At 43.4% G+C, this 17,345-nt stretch overlaps 1 protein-coding gene across 1 annotated transcript in view; it reads left to right on the top strand.

The window, feature by feature from the left end:
- Nxpe3 (neurexophilin and PC-esterase domain family member 3) overlaps nt 1–17,345 on the top strand; it is a 53,685-nt gene that overhangs the window by 26,966 nt on the left and 9,374 nt on the right. Inside the window, exons 3-4 of the mRNA XM_050122384.1 lie at nt 2,510–3,264; nt 9,187–9,260. Of these exons, the coding sequence (XP_049978341.1) occupies nt 2,510–3,264; nt 9,187–9,260 (829 nt within the window). The remainder of the gene's footprint in view (nt 1–2,509; nt 3,265–9,186; nt 9,261–17,345) is intronic.

The raw sequence follows: 17,345 nt of genomic DNA, 5'->3' as shown, positions 1-17,345 counted from the left end.
TTTCCTCTATAGTATCTTCAGCATCTGAGATTCTTTCTTCTGTCTCTTGTATTCTGTTGGTTATGCTTGTCTCTGCAGTTTCTGTTCATTTACCCAGATTTTCCATATCCTGCCATCTCTTGGTTTGTGTTTTCTTCATTGCCTCCATTTCAGTTTTCAGGTCTTGAACCGTTTCCATTACCTGCTTGATTGCTTTTTCTAGGTTTTCTTGGGTATCTTTGAGGGATTTATTCATTTCTTCTAACTTTTTGTTAGTCTTCTCATCCATTTCTTTAAAGGAGTTTTTCACATCCTGTTTAATGGTCTCTAACATTTTCAAAATGTTACGTCTAAAGTCTGTTTCTTCTATGTCTTCTGGATTAGGGTGTTCATGTCTTCCTGTTGTATGTTCTCTGGATTCTGGCGTTATCATGTTGTTTTTCAGATTGTTGGAGGAATTCTTGCATTGGTGCCTGCCCATCTCTTCCTTCAGATGCTGTTAGGAGGGTCTTGTTGGCTTGGTCCGATCTTTGCTGTGGCTACCTGTGTACTTGGGCGTTTTTCTTGGTCTGCCCTTTCTTAGGTCCCCTCAGCACTGGAGTTGTCTCTTAGATCTTCTCCACCCTGAAGTAGGTCCTCTGGACAGATCTTCTGGTACAGGATCAGGGCCACTTGCTGGCTAGGGACCTAGCAGACAAAAGGGCGGGCTCAGTGGCACAAAGAGACTCCTGCAGCCGTTGCACTCACCACTTTGACCCCAGACCCTCAGCCCCGCAGCAGGCGGAGTTGCGGGATCCTATGACCCCGAAGATCGGAAGGGGTGCCTGGGGGCAAGCTGGGATGGGATAAGAAGAGAAAGGCATTAGCCAGAGAGAGAAGCCCCCGCTGAATGGCCAGAAAGTTTAGGGGATTGGAGCATGTCTGTACTCCCTTTCTGGGGGCGTCCAGCCGGCCGGTCGGGTACACACTTACCTCTCCAGGTGGCTCTTCTGGTACAGGATCAGGGCCACTTGCTGGCCAGGGACCTCGCAGACCCACAAATCATTTTTATAATCTGAAGTTACAGCAGCTGCAGACAGTAGTGGCCAGAGCCCAAGGTGCTGCCACACTTTACCCATTGCTGCGAGTCCCCTGAGCTGCCGGCAGCCTGAGGGGCCACCACATGTGTGTCTGCGGGTCCCTGGAGCCGCCCACAGCCTAAGGAACCACCACATGTGTGTCTGCGGGTCCCCAGAGCCTCCCACAGCCTGAGGGGCCACCATATGTGTGTCTGTGGGTCCCCGAGTGGCCATCAGAGGCAGCAGCCTGAGACTTAGTTGCTTAATTGTAAAATTTGTTTTGTATTATTTTTTAAAGCTTTTGTGGCGCTGAGCATTGAGCTGAGGGCCTTGTCTGTGTGAAGCAAGTACAGAGCCACTGAGCTACCTACGCTCACTGTTGACTTAAATTCCCTGTCTGATAAGTCCAGTGCTTCTCCTGTACCTGACGTGGCTGCTCCCTCCTTCCCACTGTTGACTTAAATTCCCTGTCTGAAAAGTCCAGCGCTCCTCCTCTACCTGACGTGGCTGCTCCTGCTTGCTGTCTTCAAATTCTGTTTTTTTTTTCTTTAATTTTTAACAATTGAATTTGCCTTGCAGTTTGTTGTTGAATTCTAGACATGATGAGCTTGGCGAAAGAAGCTGCTTTGTGGGCTTGTGGTAAAATGGTAGCTTGTGGGGGGGGGCGGGGGGGATGAGGAGCATTCTGGTGGTCTGTGTTTCACTGGAGTCCTTTGGTGAGCATGTACCCCCGTGAGTGGACTTCCTTCGTGTGTGCTGTTTCCTACCCTTGGTACAGGCTGGAGTTGGAGGTTTTTCTTTTCCCAGTTGGGTTTCGGGTATGGAAAAGAAGCTTCTCACCTGGTGTCTTAGTTAGGGTTTCTTTTGCTTTGAAGAGACACCATGACCACCGCAGCTTTTATAAACTGATAGGTTCAGAGGTCTAGTCCGTAATCATCCTGGCAGAAAGCATTGTGTCATGCAGGCAGACATGGTGCTGCAGAAGGAGCTGAGAGCTCTCCATCAGATCAGCGGGCCACAGGAAGAGTGTGACACTGGGCCTGGCTCACTCTAGTGACACACTTTCTCCACCAGGGCCATGCCTACTCCAACAAGGCCACGCATCCTAATAGCCACTCCCTGAGCCTGTGGTGACCATTTTTATTCGGGGCACTGCACTTGGTTACTCCTCATCAATATTCCCTTTTAAAAGATGGTTCCTTTCTCCATTCCATGGCTAGAAGCTCAAGGAAATTGTACTCTGATAATTCACTGTAAGAATCCACATACAGCTCCTAGAGGTAAGATTTGTGAAGCTGCAGAGACCTCTCTACGAATTCTCCATGAATCTTATTCTGCTACAATAATTGTGAAACTTGCAGGCTGTTTTGAAACAGTTTAATCTCAGTTGACGTTACACAAATTTAAACCGATAGAGAGATTTGTTTGCCTGATATTCAGATAAGTGTGGTTTTTGTTGTCTTTCTCCTTAGTACTTGGACCATGAGACTCTCTCAGGGACATTCATCGACAGCAGTGGACAGTTTGTTTCCCCGCAGGCTACGGGCATTAGCCGGAATCCGTACTGTGGTTATGAGCACCAGGCCCTGTCCAGTCAGGAACGCTTAGAAGAGGATGCATTGCTTGCTGCCTCACAGTGGCAGGTGCCTGACGTGGACTTGGTCCCTTTTGTGAAGAGCACCGACCCTTCCTCCAGCTATTTTGTCATCTTGAATTCTGCAGCTGTCTTCAAGGTGGGGAGCCAGCTCGAGGTGCTGGTTCACGTGCACGATTTTGAAGGGAAGCCCAAGAAGTATGGCGGAGACTACCTGCAGGCCAGAATTCACTCGCCCAAGCTGCAGGCAGGGGCCATGGGCAGAGTGGTAGACTACCAGAATGGATTCTACAAAGTGTTTTTTACGCTGCTCTGGCCTGGCAGAGTTAGAGTGTCCATATCTTTGGTTCACCCCAGTGAAGGGATCAGAGTTCTTCAGTACCTGCAGGAAGCGAAACCAGACAGGGTCTATTTCAAGAGTCTCTTCCGCTCAGGAAGGATTTCGGAAACGATGAAGTGCAATGTGTGCCTCCCGGGAAGTCTTCCCCTGTGCAACTTTACAGACCTCTACACCGGGGAGCCCTGGTTCTGCTTCAAACCAAAGAAGCTCCCTTGCAGCAGCAGAATCAACCACTTTAAGGGCGGATACATGAAGGGCCTTCTCACTGCTGCGGACAGTGCTTTCTTTCAGAGGTATGCCGTCCGGGTGCTGGGGGTGAAGAGGTCTGCCCCATTGTTTTGGCCACATTTAGGAGACCCTTGTAGGTGTGCATTCTGTGTCTGTCTGAACCTGGCCCCGTCAGAAGAGGCGTTGCATAAGAAGACTGGCATTTGCACTTTTGTTCAGTGTTTTAAAAGGGAAGTTTAGTGCTTGTTTAACTTTAAGTTAAAGACCTTTTACCCTTCAACCCTTCAATCTTTGTTTATTCTGCTGTTTTTTTTTTCTTTCAAGATAGGGTATCTCTAGCTTTGGAGCCTGTCCTGGAACCGGCTCTTATAGATCAGGCTGGCCTCGAACTCACAGAGATCCGCCTGCCTCTGCCTCCCGACTGCTGGGATTAAAGGTTTGCGCCACCACTGCTCTCTGCTCTGTGTTAGAGATACACACCATGTTTATTGCTACATAGGCAAGACTACTTATTCACAGAATAGGTTTTTTTTTTTTTTTTAAAAAAAAAAGAAAAACAAACCAAGATTATCAGGAGATATCTTAGTACATGCTTGCTGTGCAAGTCTGACACCCGAGTTCCGTCCTCTATGCCCACATAAACACCTTCTGTGGCACACATCTGTAATCCCAGCACTCCTGTGTCAAGATGGATGGGAGGCAGAAATATCAGAATTGTCCAGAAGCTTGCAAGCCAGCTGGCCTGGAGTAGGCAGTATGGCAGAAACAAGAGAGACCCTACCTTGTCAAAGTGGGAGGGCAGAACTAACGCTCAAAAAGTAGTTCTCTGACCCACCCCCCATGCTGTGGCACTGGGTATTGTGCTCCCTGCCCTCTACCCCTGAGTAGTCACTGATACTTGAGGGTCGTGAGTGATGCTAAAATGTTGAAGAAACAGATCAGCTTTTAAATATTATAAATTTTCATCTATAATAAATGGATATGGCAGTATTACTGAGCTAACTTAGTAAGCATAGGATCAAGGTGTTCCACAGTAAACTGTATTTTAACAGCTGTTGAAAGTATTATTTATGGTATTGTGCTAAAATACTTATTTTCAGCATTAAACAGAATGTTTTTTAGCACAGCCAGTATATGGTAATGGGCAGAATGAAAAAATTATAGAATCAGTCTGAATTGAAATTTCTGTTTTCTTCAACATTGCATGAAATTCTGAACTGAAATAAGAGTCCTGGGGAAAAGTTATGTTGGATAGGAGAAATTACTTCTACTGTTCCAGCAGGGTAACTATGGCTGACAATAGCTAACTGAATACTTAAAAACATGAGTAGCGTGGAGTTTGAATGTTTCCTGCATACACAAGTGGTAAATATTTGCAATGATATGCCATTTTCTCTTTTCTAAGCATTGTATATAAGCATGCATTAAAGGTATGTTGTGCTTTGTAAGTGTCTATGTGACAAAAAATTATAAAACTATAAAAAGCCATAAAAAATGAAATTATAAAACTACCTGGTCAAAAGCACAATCATTTGCAGGAACATATAAATGTATAAATATATATTTTAAATATTTATTTATTTATTTATTTATTTATTTATTTATTTATTTATTTATTATGTGTACAGTAGTCTGTCTACCTGTATGCCTGCAGGCCAGAAGAGGGCACCAGACCTCATTACATATGGTTGTGAGCCACCATGTGGTTGCTGGGAATTGAACTCAGGACCTTTGGAAGAGCAGGCCATGCTCTTAACTGCTGAGCCGTCTCTCCAGCCCATAAATGTATATTTTAAAGAATTTAAAAGATTTATTTTTTTGTGTATGGGTATTTTGCCTGCATGTATGTGTGATGTATGTGTGTACACCATGTACATGCTTGGTGTCTATGGAGGTCAGAAGAAGAAACCAGGGTCACAGATAGTTGGGAACCACTATGTGGGTGCTAGGAGTCAAACCCAGGTCCTCTCGAAGAGCAGCGATTGCTCTTAACCGTAACTGTGGAGCCATCTCCTCAGTCCTTCTAAATAGTTTCTTTTCTGAATTGATTTTTTTTTTTTGTACAGCATACTTTGGTGGTATCTTTCCTCCATCCCTAACCCTACTGGCTTCTCCCCATAAATATTTTCACTCCCATATGAAATGCTTGCATGCAGGGCTCTGGTAGAGAACTGTTTTCATTGAGTAAAGTTAGACATCCTTTTTGTTTGAATATTTTATTATTTTATGGCTTCTCCTATTGGCAGGAGAAATGTTTTGTGAAGCGTGTAGTTGTAGGAGCTTCTTAAATAAAACCGATTTTCCACTTTCCACAAGTCAGCCTGTGGTCCTGTCATGTGTTTATTTTCAGGGCCAGCAGAGGGAGCCTGATTCCACACAGTTACTGGACAGTGCTCTAAAGGACCAGTGTTTTGTGTGGCTGAATAAACAAAACAAAATAAAGACGGAAAATATCCTACACATAAATCTAAAAGTTTATTTATTTGGTTTTTCAAGGCAGGCTTTCTCTGTGTAGCCCTGGTTGTCCTCAGACTTTCTCTGTAGACCAGAACAGCATTGAAATCATAGAGACGTGCCTGCCTGTCTCCCAAGTGCTGGGATTACAGGTGTGCGCCACCACTGCCTGGATGCTTATACATTTTTAAGACCAAGACTTACTATATAACTGGCAAGAAAGCTCATCTTCCTGCTGCAGCCTCGTAAATGATGAAAATTACAGGCGGGTGCTACCATGCCAAGTTTCAAGAATTTCATTTCTTTTAATTTTAAAATTAAATTTATTTTTTAAAGTTTAATGTATGTGTACTGTATTTACATATTTTAAGTTTCAGCTCAGACCCAAGACTTACTAGTTTTCAATGAGTATGAGCGTGTTATTTTATTTCTATGCATTTTTTTTTTGCCTCTGTGTGAAGAGTATCCAGTTGGATTGGGTCATCAGTCTGTCCAGTGGCTCCCAGTGAGGAAGAAGCATGGTTGTAATTTAACCAAGTTTCATGTGGAAAATAGTGGGATAAAGGCATAGAGAGTTGAACAGCAAAACATGTAAAGACGTTCCTAACACCACATCCCAGCATGTTATTACAGAAAGAGAAAAGGATGCCATGCAGCCGCCTGGACTGGGATTGGCTGGCTGATGACATGGTGTAGGTTGTAGAACGTCATCCTCCTAAGCCTCTCTACAACTGGGATGATTGCTAGGGCACGTGTTCCAGGTAGCTTACATTTGATGAAAACCCATTAATATTTTCAATTCCTTACCCTTCACACTGCTGACGTTCTACTAATAGCAGGCTATCTCCAAAGAAAAAGGAAACTGGTCTTAATGACCTTTGGACAGTGATTTGAGTTCCCTTGAGTTTGTTGAGTTTGTCCTTATTTTGACCTCTGTCTAAGGTTGTCTACCTTGTTTAGGTTAGAAAAAATTAAGAAGCTTTGCTGCCATTTTGTTTGTTTGAGATAGGAGCTCATGGTAGCCCAGGCTGGCCTGGAATTCACTGTGTAGCCTGGACTGGCTTCAAATTTGTGGTTGATCTTCATTTTTCCAAGTGTTGGAATTATGGACAGAGTGACTGCACTTGGCTAGCTTTGAGGTTTGGTCCTTCAAATCATAGGTAGATGATTAACGATCTTTGTCCTTTATCCGTAGGAGAGAGAAAATGTTGGTCTTAGGAAGGACTCTCCCTCAAAGATTCTATTATTAGAGCAGGCATTTCAAAATGACAATATCACGAAGAAGTTCTTTTATTTTTTAACATGATTTATACTTTCTTTCTGGTCATGGTGGTTCATACCTGTAGCCCAAACTTAGGAGGCCAGGGCAAGAGGATTGGGAGCTCAAGGGTAACTTGAGCTCAAACGGAATAAAACCTAGCAGAGGGGGCAGGGTGGATAGCCCACTCTGTAAAGCGGTTGCTGTACAGACATGGGGAGCCGGGTTAGATCTCTAGAACACACTGAGGGTCTAGGTGTGGTGGTGGGCATATGTGTTCCCAGCAGAGAGTGGCTAAGACAAGCAGTCTCCTGGGTCTTACAAGCCAGCCAGCCTAGCCTACTCGGTGAGCCTCAGAAGAGTGAGAAACTTTGAGGTTGTTCTCTGGCCTTCCTACCATACATGCACACACATGAACAAGTTAATGTTTGCATGCGTACCTGTACTCACATATGCACACATAAACCCAACCAACCAAACCAGTCCGTCAAAAGTAAGCAAACAGTAACCCTGCAGTGGCTCTAAGTTTTCAGGAAACTTTGATGTTATCACCACCCGCCTGACGTCTTTTAGATTCTCGGTTGTTAGTGTCATCCATATTTGGTTTTCTTGTCCTCAACGTGTGCTTTATGCGTACGCTTGTGTCTGTTTTCCTGTTGGAAATAGAGTAAGCTACAGACATCAGAGCACCGACCCCAGCAGCAAACATCTCCAAGAGCAGGGTGTCCAGCGTGTCATCATAACAGTTATCACAGTTGGGACATTTGTCAGTGATACAGCGCTGGTGACCAGTGTGTGTGTCTAGTTCATGTCTGGGTGTCCCCAGTATTGTCCTTTGTTAGTTATGTGATCTGTGATCACATTCTATACTTTGTTATCTTTTTTAAATCGAGGAAAATTATTTCATCTCTTGTGCTTTTTATGGTATGGACAATTTCAATATTGATTTTTGTTGTTGTTGTTGTTTGAGACAGGGTTTCCCTGTGTAACAGTCCTAGCTGTCCTGGAACTAGCTCCTGTAGACCAGGCTGTCCTCAAACTCACAGAGATCTGCCTGCCTCTGCCTCCCGCGTGCTGGGATTAAAGGCGTGCGCCACCACCGCCCGGCCCAATATTGATATTTTATAAAATGTTTTCTTATTTTAGATTTGCTTTGTTGTTTTTCTACAACTAAATTGAGGTTAAATATTTTTGAACTGTCCTTCAAGCTTTATGTGAAAGTTATTATGTATTTTTGGATAAAAACAACTCTAAGTTTGTGAGAGTGGTTTACATGTGCGCTCTCGAAAGTCACCAAATGTCTTTGTGTAAAATAAGGAATTCTGTTGTACTCCAGCGTAGCCAGCCCTGAATAGATCCTTCATTACTTGTTTTTTGTTGTGTTCTATAGAATATCAAGTCCCATTAGGGAGGAGATTTCCACATAAGCCAGAGCCAGAACAGTGCCCGGGATGTAAGTGGAGCTCACTCTTCATCTCTAGGATGAACCCATTGTTCTCGAACAGGGAGCGGCGGAAATATCCCACAGGAGGCCAAGCTGTCTGCAATTTTAAAGCTCGTTTTTGATAGGAGTACCAGAGTCCCGGCAGTGACTCTTCTGGATTCCCAGCCCTTGCTGCTGGCTTTCGTTCTCCTTCAGTTTTTCAAGAGAATTTACTGAGCATAGCGCTAGTCCGCATCCTGAGCTAAGAGCTAAAGATTCTAAGTGAGTGAAGCCCCGCCCATATCCTTGAGGGGTGTGTGTAAGGGGCGCAGACACCATGGAGTCCGCACTGGTGAACAAAGGACTGTTTGAGTACTATTTGGAAGCAGGGCATCTCCTCGGGGACTCCTCCCAGACCTGGACTTGCCCTAGGAACCTAGCATACTTAGTTCAGTAGAGACTTGTGACCCCTAAATCACGTAGAAACAAAGTAGAATTCTGTTTTCAAAAGGAACATTCAACCTGGAGTTAGATACTGTGGAGTTGCATTCTTCAGACTGGCAAAGTAGTATGTATAGTTTGTGTGTATGTGTGTGTGTGAACAACAGTGAAGACATATTGAGGATTTAGTAATTTCTCTTCAGTGTATAGTACCTTCTCTCAAGAGCCCTAGCTTATTAACTATTAGTCATATTGGTTAATTTTTCTGTTTCACTATAAGGCGCCGTGAAAGCATATGTATTTTTTTTTTCACTTACGGATAAAGAAACACAACTGCAAACAAATGTCCCTGAATCTCAATCTAAACTCGTGATTTCTTTCTTTTTTTTTTTTTTTCATTTTCTTCCAAAGTGGTGTCAATATCAAAATGCCGATCAACTCCAGCGGACCTGACTGGGTGACTGTGATTTCCAGGAGAACGAAAGGTAAAAATAAACGAGCTTGATGACGGTTCCCTTTCCTTTCAAGAGTGTTCATATTTTATTTTCTGAGTGTTCCCCCTGTGTGTGTATGCACACTGCAGGCCTGCAGTACGCAGGAGCCAGGTCAGGGTGCTGGAGCTTCTGGGGCTGGAGTGTCAGAAGACTGTGAGGGGCCATGGAGGAACTGGGAACCCAGCCGGAATCCTCTGCGGGAGCAGCTGTGCTCTTGACTGCTGGGTCATCTCTCCAGCCCTGATGTGTTGTTTGGATGTTAAGGGGTTTGATGTACAAGACGTGTTTCACCCGTTCTTATGTCATGGCTTCTTCTGAGCGTGAACTGAGAATAGTGAGGGCTTATGTTTAAAACCCAGCTAGATCTTGTGTATTTAATTCTGGGCTGTTCTAGGTGTGTTAATGTAAAAGTTGTCTTCTTTTTTTCCCACCGTACACTCTATAATTATTTAGAGTCTCTAGAGCTATGTTTTCTTTTTTTTATTTTTTTTATTCATTTATTAAAGATTTCTGTCTCTTCCCCACCACCTCCTCCCATTTCCCTCCCCCTCCTCCAATCAAGTCCCCCTCCCTCGTCAGTCTAATAGGGCAGCTTCTAACCTTTTGTGGCTACTAAGACAGAAATGGCTCAAAAGAAAATAAAATTAAAAACCTAAAAGCCCAGTCGGTAACCTCATTATGTTTGGCGGTATGTCAAGTACTGTTGGATAATGTTGTGCTATAGATAATCAAGACAGGTATGCAAATAGTTATGGGAGGTGTTGAAACACTTGAGTAGAGGCGGAATTTAGGATTCGGTAGAAAAGTGTCCATTTTTTTTAGCATTTCCAAGGCCTGGGCTCAGTCTGTGGTTGATTCACACCAGCACCTACAAACCGGTGAGTTGACACAATTCTGATCTATGGGTGTAAGTATTAATAAAAAAGAGTAAGCTGGGAACAGCAGCTTACATCTGTCATCTTTGGGAGGCTGAGGCAGGGGGACTGCTTTGAGTCCAGCTACATAGTGAGATTCTGTCTCACAGCACCAAAACCATAAAAGAATGAAACTCAGAGGAGTAAGTGTGCTGTCGTTGCTGTAGTAAGTTTAGAGAGCAGGAGGCTTACATAGGTATGAGAAAACTTTGTAGTTATTGAGAACATTTATCCCCCAATGACATGTATTGCCATCCCCTTTGCCACAAGTACTAGATATACAATACACGTGCATCCAGAAGGATGGGTATTATATATGCCTTGTGTAAGCTATGCAGAACGAATCAAGGAGCCAGGACCACCTCAATGGGGCAGTGTGCTCCTTTTTTTTTTTCCTGCAAAACCAAACCCCCTGTACCCAGAGATCAGATTTTCTTCACTGCATCAAACCAGAAGTCTTCATGTTTTGCTTGTTTGTTTGTTTTGTTTTTCTCAATTAACCTGAGTTTCAAACTGTGATAGTCACATATTTTAAAACTCTGGTATGTGGTTCAGAATTCATGAAAAATCATGTGATCTAAAAAAGGTTTGTAGACCAGATAGTCTCTGGTTTCTGCAGTTAGGTGGAGGTCTCAGCCTTCTGGTAAAGATCTGTATTTGATTTACACTTGAACCAGATGGCTTGCTCCTAGTAGGGGACGTGTGTGTGGAACATCATTAGTGAAAACACTTACCTTCAACGATCAGAATTCCTTCCAACCCGCGGCCAAGGTGTTAGTAGGTGTGATGTTTGTTCCTCAATAATACTGCGCTGCAAACTCCTTACCCCACTGATGAGTCCGCCCTTCTTCCCTTCCACTCTGCCATGCTTGCCAGGTTTGTGATGTTCCCAGGTGTCCTGTAGAGTCCTAGGTTAATAGGAGGGGGGTTTTTTGTTTTTCATTTTTTTAATAGTGGAAAATTCCATATTGAGGGTGGACAGAACACGCAGGAAGACTCCAGGAGCCAGTAAGAGGTAGCTCAGCGTCAGTACCGAGGGATGCGTGGTTGCATTTCTTTATATCCACCTGCATGCGCCATTATATTATTCTGAAGCAGAGCTTTTACTGGTTACCTCTGTCCACAGGTCCCAGACGGGCCAGAAAATGGTATGGGCTTGTGGTGATGTACTATTTTATGTAGAGAGAAGATAGGTTCAACTCACTTGGATTTTTTTTTTTTAATGGAAGAAAGAAACTCAGTGTTATTAGGCACTGAATCCTGTGGCTCTGAGTGAGGAACTCAGATTGTAGCGGGTACATAATTAGGGGAAAAATGACTTTGAGTATCCAAGGAGCCAAGATAGAGGGAGCTTCCCAGAAGGCCGCATTGACAGAGGTGATATTTTATACTCTAAGCAGGCTCTGTCTTTTCTTCCACGCAAATATTATGTTTCTACTTAAACTTTCACCCACTAACTTCAACTTCTGTTGGATTCAAATGTAGCAATGGTTTCTGTGACATTCCTTTTAAGAGTTATTTTTTAAAAAGATTTTTTATCTATGTATTTATTATGTATTCAGTGTTCTGTTTGCATGTTTGCCTGCATACCAGAAGAAGGCATCAGATCTCATTACAGACGGTTCTGAGCCACCATATGGCTTCTGGAATTTGAACTCAGGACCTCTGGAAGAGCAGTCAATGTTCTTAACCTCTGAGCCATCTCTCCTGCCCTTCCTTTCCAGGTTTATTCATTGGAATGCTAGCGTGAAGAAGGGTTGTCCATTTTCATGTCTATATCACTGTAGACTTGCCATTATTTTGTTTCTTTTAATTTGACTAACTTTGTTTTTGAGATAGGGTTTCATTATGTAACCCTGGCTCTCTAGGAACTCACTTTATAGAACAGGCTGGCCTCGAACTCCCAGAGAGTGCTGAGACCAAAGGTGTGCACCACCATGCCCAGCTATTTTATTTTTGAGATAAAATTCAGCTTAACCCAATCATTATTGGTGCGTGCGCCAGAGTTGTTCCAAATTTGACAGTTGAGTTTGGGTTCTGTAGACCCATGCTGGCCTCAAATAGGAAGTCTGCCTGCCTTGGCCTCCCCGGAGCGGGATTGCGAGTATGAACCACGTTTCTTCACCCCGTCACCATGCAACTAATCTCTTCATCAAGTGCTTCCTTACTTTCTGACACCAGGAGATGTTTTAGGCTCATTTTGTATCCTCCCCACCCCAACCTTAAGAGTTCAGAATCTTAGCTGGCCGGTGGTGGCGCACACCTTTAATCCCAGCACTCAGGAGGCAGAGGCAGGTGGATCTCTGTGATTTCGAGGTCAGCCTGGTCTACACAGTGAGTTCCAGGACAACCAGGGTTACACCGAGAAACCCTGTTTCCAAAAACAAACAAGCAAAAAAAAAAATTCAGAATCTTTTCTTAAACACACACATAACAATTTAAACAGGAAGATGGCGACACATAAGCACTTTTTACCGGGCTCTGAATAACATTGTCAAGGAAGGTTTTTAGATCAATTTGAATGAATTCATAATCTTTCCCCTTATTTTTATATGGTTGTATATTTTGAAGCTTTTTTCCCTACAAGTTTTACTATTTACATTTATTATTTATTTATTTATTAAAGATTTCTGTCTCTTCCCCACCGCCGCCTCCCCTTTCCCTCCCCCTCCCCCAATCAAGTCCCCCTCCCTCATCAGCCCAAAAAGCAATCAGGGTTCTCTGCCCTGTGGGAAGTCCAAGGACCACCCACCTCCATCCAGGTCTAGTAAGGTGAGCATCCACGAAACTGCCTAGGCTCCCACGAAACCAATAGGTCCAGTAGAATCAAAAACCCGTTGCCATTGTTCTTGAGGTCTCAGTAGTCCTCCTTGTCCGCTATGTTCAGCGAGACCAGTTTTGACCCAGGCTTTTTCAGACCCAGGCCAGCTGGCCTTGGTGAGTTCCTGATAGAACATCCCCATTGTCTCAGTGTATGGGTGCACCCCTCGCGGTCCTGAGTTCCTTGCTTGTGCTCTCTCTCCTTCTGCTCCTGATTTGGACCTTGAGATTTCAGTCCGGTGCTCCAATGTGGGTCTCTGTCTCTGTCTCCTTTCATCGCCTGATGAAGTTTAATATTCAGGAGGATGCCTATATGATTTTCTTTGGGTTCTCCTTCTTATTTAGCTTCTCTAAGAACCCGAATTATAGGTTCAATGTCCTTTATTTATGGCTAGAAACCAAATATGAGTGAGAACATCCCATGTTCCTCTTTTTGGGTCTGGCTTACCTCACTCAGGATGGTGTTTTCTATTTCCATCCATTTGCCTGCAAACTTCAAGAAGTCCTTGTTTTTTACTGCTGAGTAGTACTCTAATATGTATATATTCCATACTTTCTTCATCCATTCTTCAATTGAAGGGCATCTAGGTTGTTTCCAGGTTCTGGCTATTACAAACAATGCTGCTATAAACATAGTAGAGCATATACTTTTGTTGTGTGATAAGGCCTCTCTTGGGTATATTCCCAAGAGTGGTATTGCTGGGTCCATGGGTAGGTTGATCCCAAATTTCCTGAGAAACCTCCACACTGCTTTCCAGAGTGGTTGCACAAGTTTGCATTCCCACCAGCAATGGATGAGTGTACCCCTTTCTCCACAACCTCTCCAGCAAAGGCTATCATTGGTGTTTTTGATTTTCGCCATTCTGACAGGTGTAAGATGGTATCTTAAAGTTGTCTTGATTTGCATTTCCCTGATCGCTAAGGAAGTTGAGCATGACCTTAGGTGTCTTTTGGCCATTTGAACTTCTTCTGTTGAGAGATCTCTGTTCAACTCAGTGCCCCATTTTATAATTGGGTTGATTAGCCTTTTACGGTCTAGTTTCTTGAGTTCTTTATATATTTTGGAGATCAGACCTTTGTCAGTTGTGGGGTTGGTGAAGATCTTCTCCCAGTCAGTGGGTTGCCTTTCTGTCTTAGCGACAGTGTCCTTTGCTTTACAGAAGCTTCTCAGTCTCAGGAGGTCCCATTTATTCAATGAGGCCCTTACTGTCTGTGCTGCTGGGGTTATACGTAGGAAGTGGTCTCCTGTGCCCACGTGTTGTAGAGTACTTCCCACTTTCTCTTACTATTTACATTTAAGCGAACTCATTTTCCCCAGATATTTAGAGTGCAGAGTATTTCTTAAGACCGCCATATTACCATCACATGAAGCTATAATTCCAGTTAAAAAGCAAGAAACAGTTTTTAGGTGGAGTAGACCTGCTTATAAGAAAGGGCAAGTGTCTGGTGGCAGACAGACTTCCCCAGTGTCGGAATTACTGGTGACTTTCCTTTCCTATCTGTGCTATGGTCCCTATGCGTTCCCAGCTAACTCACTCAGGGACCTTGGTGGACCCTACCCTTGTTGGGAATTGAACCCATACTTTATTGGGGACCTCACCTGTCTTGCTGAGATGGTCCCCAAACTTATGCCCTTAGTTCTCGTGGAATTCTTTTCATCCTGCTCTTTGTAGTTGGTTGAGGAAAATTTCTCAGCCTTTTTTCTCTCCTTGTGTTCTGGTTTTGGTCCAGCTAGCCTTCACTAGGCTAACGGACAATGTGGGACTGGATGGTGCTATCCTTCCCAGCCTCCAGCAGAGTAATGTCAGCATCATAAGACTAGCAGTGTGTGCTCCCCACAGCCGGGCCTGTTGACTGTTGGCACTCCCTCAGAGAAGCGGGACTCTGGGAGTCATTGGTCTCTCACCTGAGTATCCAGCTGCTCTCTCAGCCCTTTGGGGCCTTTGGGGTCTTGGGTGGGGGTAGAGGAGGTAGGCTTGGGAGACTATGAGAAGGGGGACACCATCCGTGGCTACTGGGGAGTCGCCTCCTGTTGCTGAGTGAAGATATTCCAGTGTGGCTGCTTTAGGACCACAGCACCCCTGGCAGCAGCCCCTCATCCATGCTCTCTAAGAAAGCCTAGTAAACGCATTGGTTCCCCAGGGTGAATTTCAGTAAAACTGAACCTTGGCTTGCGTGGGGGACTGTTGTGGCTGGGGCATATACTGATTAGGCTCCCCCATGGAGAAAATTCTTGCAACACATGAGATAGCACTAACCGTTGGAGAAAAATATCAGATCTGGCCCTTGAAGAGATGCCAAGGTATTTAGAGAAGGCGGGACACAGTACTTGCAAGTAATCAAAAATGTGCCTTCTGGTTTTACATAAGGAGTCTCAAAAAGTTTATTTTTGAAGTAAGCCAAAGACGTATTTATATTTTGCATAAAGATCTGTCTTGGTAAAATTCCCCCTTTACTAATATTCAGAATTGCAATTTAGTAATACCGAATTTTTATTTTTTTGTCTTAATTTTTATTCCAAAGAAATAGTAGATCAGGGGTTATTTTATCAATTTAAGAGAATTTCATATCTTAGTGATTTGAAGTTCCAAGAAACACATTCTAAGCAACTTCAAATGATTTGAAACCAGTCAGGAAACGCTGTTGTACAAATTGACCGTTAGGGGGCGGTATAGGCACACACATTCCACTCTTAAACAGCACCCTGCATTTAAAGGGTGACTGTCAGGTTCAGTAATTGATTTGCTTTGCTTGACTAAACTCTGGTAGTCAATATAATTAACATTCTCATGGAGATGGTAATTGCTTCCTGTGTGATATATACTTTTCTTTTTAACGCGTATTTGACGCAAAATAACCGAATCTGCCAAATTACCAGGGGTAAAACTGTAACTTCAAAAATCACTTTTAATTCTCATTCCAGGGTTTTCTTTGTGCCCCAGGTGTGTTCTCTGTGGCTCCCTGGCTATGCAGCATTGACACATTAAATCATGGAGGACAGGGAAGACAGCTCAGCTGGTGGAGCCCTGACTGCCATGCCTGATAACCTGAGTTTGATTCTCTGGCCCCTACATAGCAGGAGAGAACCAACTCCTCCAAGTTGTCTTCTGACTTCCATATATGCATTGTGGTGAACACACACACACACACACACACAGTGTAATAATAAAACAAGGGAGTTTTTAGGCAGGCAAAGGTGAAGCAATAGTTGACCATTTCCTGAGGTTTTGTTTGCTTGCTGTGATTTTTGGTCTCGTTTTGTGATGGTGTTTTACTCTGTTCCTCAGTTGGTCTTGAACTCCTGAGCTCAAGGGATCACTACTCAAGCCTCCGGAGTAGTGTAGCTGTAATTCCAAGTGTACTCTGCTGTATTTTCCTAAGGAAATTGCTCCTGAATAAGTCAAATAAATGTTGGTTCTTTGCCTTGCTATGCTTTGGTATTCATACTTGCCAAACTAAAACTTTTGCCAAATACCAGTTACTTTTCCACTTAGTCTCTGAGCCAACGAGGAATTAGCAGATGCCTAAGGTAAAAGAGAATATTAACAATCAGGAAATCCTACAGTTTGTTATATGACAACAGGACATGCCATCCTCAAGCTAGCAGACCAGCAATCATGTGAACATAGGTGTATCTATGGGAACAGATTTCTCCTATTTTTGGAGGTAAATATTTTCCTGTTTTTATTAAACATAAACTAGCAAGCTAGAAAATAGACATTTTAAAAGGGAGAATTGGACATACAAAATAATTTGAATTGAGTATATGGACAGTGTTAAGGAGTCAAATAAAGGGGTGCTAGCTAGTGCTTTATGTTTCGAAGCCTTGCTGCCTCGCAGTGTGTCACCTCCACAGTGGCATCTCCCAAGGAGGTGCTCGGGCAGAGAGATGTTGAATCTCCCTAAAAGGTGTCCTAGTGCTGGCGTTACCATGTGTAGGCTACGAAGGTTGAGCACACATAGCTGATGCTTTTCAGTGCTGCTTATGATTCCTATAATCCACCACATAGCATTGCTTTCTTGTGTGTAGTCGACAATGGTGGTTTTCTGAATTAAAATCTGAATTGTGAACACATGGATTAAACCTTTAATGGACTGGGAAACATTGTATTAATATTGCTATATTAATATACATATATACATAATCTCATATATATAAAACTTAATGTGAAATTAAGACATTTTCTTTCAGGCATTGGGATTAAAAACTGATCGTCTCATTCTTAAATAATGCTGGGTAGATACTTTCCCCTGGGTTTCTTTTTCCTGTATTTGGCATGTTGATGAACACACACACACACACACACACACACACACAGACAGAGGGAATGCCTAAAGTGCC

This window comes from Alexandromys fortis, unplaced genomic scaffold (genome assembly GCF_014885135.2).
Source record: "Alexandromys fortis isolate MF-2015 unplaced genomic scaffold, M_Fortis_MF-2015_v1.1 scaffold_187, whole genome shotgun sequence".
NCBI lineage: Eukaryota > Metazoa > Chordata > Mammalia > Rodentia > Cricetidae > Alexandromys > Alexandromys fortis.
This window is presented reverse-complemented; position numbering and strand designations above follow the sequence as displayed.